The 8,406-nt window shown below is 37.6% G+C and overlaps 1 protein-coding gene across 23 annotated transcripts in view; it reads left to right on the forward strand.

Moving 5' to 3' along the window:
• The window catches only part of Trpm3 (transient receptor potential cation channel subfamily M member 3), a 934,047-nt gene that overhangs the window by 660,610 nt on the left and 265,031 nt on the right, over positions 1 to 8,406 (forward strand). For all 23 annotated transcript variants that reach the window (XM_031389936.1, XM_031389949.1, XM_031389941.1 and 20 more), the window contains exon 5: positions 2,850 to 2,974. In XM_031389936.1, coding sequence (XP_031245796.1) covers positions 2,850 to 2,974 — 125 coding nt within the window. The remainder of the gene's footprint in view (positions 1 to 2,849; positions 2,975 to 8,406) is intronic.

Raw genomic sequence — 8,406 nt, forward strand, 5'->3', positions numbered from 1 at the left:
AGAGAGAGAGAGAGAGAGAGACCGTACGTGCCATAGCGAATACAGGGCATGGCTACAACACATAGGCAGACAACCTCGGGTATCAGCCCCTGCCTTTCACCTTGTTGAGGCAGATTTTCTCTGTTGTTCGCTCCTGTATACACACAGGGACTCACCATTCTCTGCTACCCTCCTCTATAGGCATGCTACAGATCTCATACTACTACTACTATACCTGCTTTTTCACGGGTTCTGGTGATTCGCACTTAGGTCCTCATACTTGTATGAGAGTTGCTTTATCCACTGGGTATGTTCCTAGCCCGAGTTTTTTTTAATGCTATTTCTATGAGGGGGTTGAATTATAAGGTTAAGTCTAGGTTGTTATATGCTTATTTGAAATATTTTATTTCTAATTATATTTATGCATGTGTGTCTGAGAGTGAATTTGTGCACATGAGTGTAGTGCTCTAAGGAGCCAGGACCATTGGATCCTTCTTGGATCTGGAGTCTCAGGCAGTTGTGAACTGCCCAACATAAGTACAGGGATCCAACTCAGATCTTCTGCAAGAGCAGTGCACGTTCCTAATTGCAGAACACCCCTTCACATGCATGAGTGTTCATAATGTTAAGTGTTTCTTAAAACATTCCACACCAGTAGATGATTAATTCCAATCCTTCATGGATCCCAGATATCTTTCCCTGCCTGCCATATAGATTTTCATATTATAATATAAGCATAATTATCAAATCAATTCTAACAACCACTTACAGTTAGGTTCTTTTCTGTATAATGTGATTAGTATTCAACAGATAATGGAGTAAACTTTGTTACCTTGAGTCAGAAAGTCTTATAAAAAGTATACCAGTCCAAGGTATGGCGGCATATGACCTTAATGCCAGAACTCAGCAGGCTTAGGTAGGTGGATCTTTTGTGAGTTTGAGAAGAGCCTGGTCTATAAGCTAATGAAAATTTGTCAGAAGGCTCAGAGTCTGTATACTTGGGCACATTGGAAGTTGTGGGACACTCTGAGTATAACTCTAGTCTAACTAATGCACCTTCTCCTTATTAAAGAATAGTTGAATTTTAGCTTAGATGATGTGAGAACTGTGAAATCTCCTACATAACTAGAACTCGTGAGCAGTCAGCACTCAGCTACGCAGGCATGTTTTAGCAGTGGTCTGTGTAGATGGTCCATACATAGTACTGTGTTATAAAAATCCCAACCCAGTCCATCAATTGGCATCATCTTCAGCTGACCTGCTGATCCTATAAAGAGAAATTTTAGTGACAATTCAGATTTTAGGCTACACATTTTCCTCTTCACTAAGCAGAAAGCATTGGCTTGTAATTGTTTTTGGTCTTTTTGCTTTCTGATGTAGAGAGACTTACCCAACGCAAGACTCAAAAGAACTTCTAACCAATGTCTATATTTAGAAAGTTGGATTGCTAGTTGTTTTTCTTCTTTTATAAAATGCATTCAAAATCAGGAAAAAATAATTTACATCCTAAATACTATAAACCAAACAGCTTGTCTCTGCTTCAGAGTATGAGACTTGAATGGTGGCTGTTAAAGCTGGTAGCACGTAGAGAAAATTGTGGCAGAGAAGCATAGCATACAGTTAAATGTCTTATCTGACCCAGTCCTGATATGTTTTGCATATTAACATTAATACTTATGGATTTACCCATCTTTGTCTGAAAGTTACATTCAGCAATATTTTCACTTAGATGACTCCCTAACAAGGTACCAGGTGAAAGGCTCGTCTCCCCAGACTCCCAGCACAGCACATTGTGGATTAGTGCTCATGTGGTCTCATATCTATTTTACAATTGAGTTATTGAAATATGTATGATGTTTCTGTGGTGAGACTGCTTAGTTAGTTCTTATGTTTGATGTATGGCTTCTGGGCCCTTATTTGGAGTTAGGCTGTCCCTTGTGGCCCACACTAACCATCCTATCTCCTGTCTGAGGACATGTGTCACATTCTGTTATGCATCACTAGAGGATGTGGCAGTGAAATATGGAGCTTTTGGAGACACACAAGCCACTGTATGTTCAAGGAATTATATCCAGATTAAAGTTCATAGAAGGGATGGCACCGAGGATGTGAGTCATGGGAAACAAGGAGAATGTGGTTAAGTGTAAATGCTTAGAAAGTGTATCGTACAGGTTATGTATAGAAATGACTGCCCCAAGAAGGAGCTAAAAGATTAGAAATTGTCTATTTCTTAAATGGTTTCTTAAAGTCAAGATCTGGTCCCCTACTGCTGTAATCTGAATTTCCTTGCTTTTAACTGGGAGGCAATCATTAACAGAAGAAGGAAACAAATAAAATGATGAATATTAAAGGTATATTTACACACATTAGCATAAATTTGCCATTGAGTAAGACAGCATTATTACTAGGCTTTCCACATTATATGATATAAATAGGAAGAGGAAATTGAGGTTAATAAAATCTTAGGTAAATAACTATTGAAATGACCCTAATCCCTTCACAGACTGTAGGATCAATTAACGTTTGTGCTTTTTATTCCAAGGTTTCAGGATACTAATAAATCACTATGCTTACAAGCAAAATATTCTCTAATTATATTTATTCTATATAGATACTAGATATACTTTATAGGTAGTAAATATGGGAATTGAAGGAAAATATTGTTTAAGTTCACATTGAGAAATATATCTGCATTATAACCAGTCTTATGGAATGTATTCTAAATGTGTAGTTTTTATAGAAGTGTGTCGAAACTGTATATCTAACATTTCCCCCAAAGTTAAAAACATCCATTAATTTCCTGCAGAATGATAGAAAGGTCACTGCCCTTAACAGACAAAGTTAATCCCTCTCTCTCTCTTTGCTCTTAGGTGTCATTCGTCATGTTGGAGATGCCTTGAAAGACCATGCGTCTAAGTCTCGAGGGAAGATATGTACCATAGGTATCGCCCCCTGGGGAATTGTGGAAAACCAGGAAGACCTGATTGGAAGAGATGTGAGTCCTGGGGAGTGCTCTATTGTGTGACTTCTCCTGGCACATGCAATATGTACAGCACGATACTTTTAAGTCCATCTTTCAAAGCCAAACTTGTATTATGAAAGGTTTACTAAATAATTACTTGGTTTCCAAATTCTGTCTATTTAAACTACCTATCAATTCTCCCAACAAGGGTGTTGACAGTATCCCAAATTGACTGTGACCTAAATGTTCTAGATAAAAAGATTAGTATTGTAACACAGAAAGAGCCTGATCAGGCACTTCATCTCTGAGTCCAAGAGATGGGTAGACTCTGGAAGGTGCAATGAACAGCTGCCATGGCTAATTCTGAGGAATAAATCAAGGGCATAGAAAAAACCTCAATAATAATTACAAGACACTGATGAAATATATGTAAGAAGACATTAAAATATACTGGCTTCTCATGTTTTTGGATTGGAAGAATTAATATTCTTTTAGTGTCCCTTCTACTCAATATAATCCTTATCAAAATGTCAATGACATTCTTCAGGAATAATGACCCTAGAGTCCGTGTGAAACCACGGGACCCCAGATTGCCAAAAGAATCCTGGGAAAATAAAAGCTGGAAATATCACAAAATCTGATTTCAAAAACTACTGTGGAGCAGCAGTGTCCTAGACAGTATGGCATTGGCAAAGAAAGAGACAAGTGGCCAACAAAACTGGAACAGAGATGCCATGTCTCCACATGTAACCAATGCTCATTCTACAAATGATGCATGTCCCCAAAGGATTCAAATTGGACCCGTGTATCTCTCACTCTGTACTTGAGATGGAACCAGATGAAAAGGGAGATGGGAGAGAAACTGGGAGTAGAGGGGGGAGAAACGGTAATCAGGATATGTTATGTGAGAGAAGAACCAATTTTCAATAAGGGGGGGGGAAATCATTGAAATGGAAGAGAGGGGGAGTAAGCAAAGCCTTAAATGTGATATCTGAAGCCACTAGAACTTGAACAAGAGGGAGCACTTCAAGCCCCCTGGAGGGGCAAAGGGTTTCTGCAGAGGACCTGTAGTGGCAGGAAACAAAAGTAAAGCTTTACTAGTTGGGATGAAATCAAACTCATGGCTGCAAAGCACAAGAAGCAACCAGATGAATAGGTAACATCAGAATGACACAGAATATTTACCATCACTCGTCTGACAAAGAATTAAGGGCTGGAGTATATAGAAGCTAAAAACGATTTAAACAAATCTAACTCTAAAATGGGAAACCAAACTAGTTATTTAATATATTGAAACACTGAATAGCACTGGCCATGAGGGAAATATAAATCCCAAGTATAATGAAAACAGGTACCATAAAATAAATAACAAATTCTGACAAAGATACACAGAAATGAAACTCATATACTGGTGACAGTAATATAAATTATTCCAGCCATTATGTAGAACAATATAGGGGTTCCTCAAAAACTAAAAAATAGACATATCAGTTCTATGTATATATTCAAAGAAAGGTAAATCAGCACACCAAAGCCTGCTGCACTAGTCACAATACATAAGGAACTAGCCCGGATGCCCAGAAACAAATAATTAAATAAAGGTTATATATGTGTGAGTATATGTGTATAAAAAGGACTTTATAAATACATTATATATGAATATATATATACATGTAATTAATTAAATATTACCTGGCCATAAAGAGGGTACTATCATTAACAATAAAATGGAATTGGTGACATTAGGTAACATAGGCAAGGCACAGGTAAACAAGCACACCATGGTCTCTCTTATATGCACAAGCTTTTAAAATGTTGATGCAAGAATGACCACTACAATCAGGAAAAATGGATGTTTGAAAAGGAGGAGTTGAATGTGATCTGTGCTACATGCACGTACAGAAATTCATGCTGAATCCCATTTTTAAAAAGATATATAGTCAAAAGTTCTTTTTTTCAAATGGAAATTAAAGTGGCAGGTTACATAGTACACTGAAAACATAATCATAGTCTAGTTAGTCAATAAATCTGTCACCAAGGTTTATTAAGTTTTGATCGGATGAGCTGCAATATGCATAGAAGTTACTTGGCTCTTTTGTTATAATAGTGTTTGTTTCTCAAGTTTCTCATTAGAATAAAAGTGTTATTCTTACTAAAAGAAAAGGCCAAATATGGTGCTGGAGAATCTCAAATTTGAAAAAAGCCTGGGCAGTATATATCAGGGGCAGGATTCTTAGAACTTAATCCAGATTCTCAATCTTAATAAATGTTCTGTAATGAAGATGAATTGGGAATGATGGAATCTAGACTACATGGGGAAATATAGAAAAATGTTATGATAACTCTTTCTCCACTTCCCACTTTATGACAATTTTATCTCTAAGCACATCTGAAGTTCTGTGGCTGCAGGGGTCCTTTTCACTGGGACCTTACCTGATGAAAGACACTGAGGATCTCTCTGGGGGGTCCCTCTTTATTAGGATTTTAATTCAAGTAGAACCCATACTTGAGGGTTCAACCCTCATGACATAATTAGCTCCTAGAGACCTCACCTCAGAACACCATCACCTTGTAGATTAGATTTGCAATGATAGAATTGGGGTAGGAGGGAACATAAACTTTTAATTCATTTCATCAATGTAAGAGTGCCTAGAAAACACAATTTGGTTTCATTTGTTGTTAAACCTTAACATACTACTTTGCATGAAAATATGAGGCATTGATAGAACATGTGAATGCTTCATGTTACCATTTCGTTATCCTTAAGTAAATTATAAAAATAGTTGCTAAGGCTTCTCTAGGTGGAATCATGATAATACTAACTGTAATTTACTAAGTATGCCCTGGAATAAAATAGCTTCGCAGGGTTAAAGAAGTGATCCATGAACTAAAACCAAAAGTCCAACCCTTTCTTTCTAGAGATCACTGTTATAATATTTATTATATCAAGGGTCCTGAAAAATATTCAAGAGTGCAAGTTTTTCGGCTGTTATTTGGGACACTGAATCTTAACACCTACAAATTAAACTTGAAAATATACTCTGTATATAACTAAAATTCTTCATTGTCCTGAAAAAAATCTTGGCTTAGACAGATAATTATAAAAGTACCAGAAGTGTGAAGTCAGGAAAGAATTTCTAGCAAATTCTCATTCTCACTTAACACATTTTAAATTTATATTCCTTACTTTTAGAAAACAACTTAGCCAGAATAATAAGAGGTGACTGAAATTTTTCAAAAATCTTTATCTCTAGCCAAACCAGATTAACCAGGCATATATACCAAATTAAATATCCATAATCAGAAGCAAAGGTATGCTTTCATTTTAACTTAAGGATGAACATTGCTTGGCAATTTTCTGATAGTATAATTACTAATCTATCTTTCTATTCAATGTTGTACATCAATAAATTACAATTTCATCTCCTGGAGCTTTTATAGCTTTGAAGAATTCTTAGAAAAGTGTCTTTTTTAGTGCTATCTTTGCATTTTAAGCCAAGGTCAGTAATATAATTGATTGCTAAATTGGATGTAGTTAACAACTCAGCATATTTGTCAATTATCCTGGGGGCAAGCCAAATATGACTTCATATTGTAAACTCAAAACAAACAAACAAACCAAAAACCTCCCAACAGTAGCCTCAGCATGAGATTTGTTGGACTGTGTTAGATAAGATGTGCCCAGAGGATGCTAGAGAAAAAGTCGAGAGGCAAGGAAACCCACCTACATCTGTTAGTTACATAGGACAGAGCCAATGCTTGCTGAGCCTGGACCACACAGATTCTGGGCAAACTGCCATGGCAGCAGTTAGGGTCACATACTCCAGAAAGGCAGTTTTGGTGACAGTAATGATGAGTTTGGACTTGGGATTGTTCACTTTGAAGTTCCTTTGAGATATTTCCAAGAGAATTTCTGGAATGCTACTCAGCATATGAGGAAGAAGCAGAAAGATTCGCCTACGAGCTTAGGTTTGGAAGTCATCTCAGATAGATGACAATCAGGCCACCCCAGTGGTTGGCATCACCACGGGAAGGCAATAGTAAGAGAAAGAAGGCTGAGGCTATGATAATCTCCATAATTTAATGGCCAAGCAGAGGGAAGAGCCACCAAAGGGGATGTATAAATGACTGAGATGTAGGAGTTGAATAATGAGTTATGGAGGCTAAGGGAAGGCTGTGCTTTGGAATGGGAGCCCCATGCTACTGACAGACTGAGGATGGTGGGGACTTGAGCTGTTAGATATCACTGGAATATTGATCGAAACTGCTTTAGTGGAGCAACAAAAAGGCAAGCACATTCACAAGAAGAAAAGTAGCATAGATGGCCCCAAAGAGAGATGGGCCGTCCACAGGAGTCAGTGTGAGGGATTAAAGCATCGTAGATGGTACTGACGTGTCCGATGGTACTGACGTGTCCGGGAACATGGAAATAAGATGGGTAGTCTATGGGAGTTAGGATGTAAGGGATTAAACAGCACATGGTATTGATGCTTCAGGGACTAATTAAAAATAGATTACCCACCAACCAGTATTGTATTTCTAGCATTACAGCTATCATTGATTTGAGTGCCTGGTTCTTTAAGGTTTGTGTCTCAGGACTCTTTAGAGTACAGACTCTGGCAGTTATAGTGGGGTTATGTACCATAATCTCATTGAGAGACATGAATAGTGTAAACTGAAATGTGTTACTCCAATGGACATCATAGTTTTGGCCAGTCAATCTTAAATTGCTCAGGATACTATTGACAATCACTCAGTATGCATAAAAAAAGACAATAACCTACAGTTCATCCTATTTTGAATTAAAATGTTGAATAGTTCTTCTATATGATTACCTGCCACAGTACACTAGAGTACTAAACCAATCACTTACCTTTCTAATCATACAAACACCTGGTTTTCTGCCACTACAAAACCTCCTAACAGAAAATCAATAGCCTGGAAAAAGAACAAACTTAGTAGTTTCTACTGAATATGTATTTTTTTTATACCATTGTAAAGTTGAAAAAAATGACAAGTTGAACCTTTGTATGTGGGAGGTTTTATCTTAATACATTGATTTTAAAACTAGCCTCAGTTTATATAGACACAGAAAATACATAATGCATAGGTTTACCATAACCAACTAACAAGAACAGAGAAGTCAGATCATCTGCCAAGGAGAAAGAGGAAGGATTCCTGTGAGCAGTGTTAAAAAGCTGAAGGATGCTAGTCACCCAGTGGAATACAAATCCAAACTGAGCAAAAGCACAGGGCATGAGTTACAGGCAACATGGAGGATTCATGCCTAGAGGCAGGGGTTACCAGTGGCAGAAGACTATTTACAGCCAGGCAGTGGTAGCACACACCTTTAATGCCAGCACTTGGGAGGCAGAGGCAGGCGGATTTCTGATTCGAGGCCAGCCTAGTCTACAGAGTAAGTTCCAGGACAGCCAGAGCTACTCAGAGAAACCCTGTCTCAAAAA

This window comes from Mastomys coucha, unplaced genomic scaffold, assembly GCF_008632895.1.
Source record: "Mastomys coucha isolate ucsf_1 unplaced genomic scaffold, UCSF_Mcou_1 pScaffold21, whole genome shotgun sequence".
NCBI classification, from domain to species: domain Eukaryota; kingdom Metazoa; phylum Chordata; class Mammalia; order Rodentia; family Muridae; genus Mastomys; species Mastomys coucha.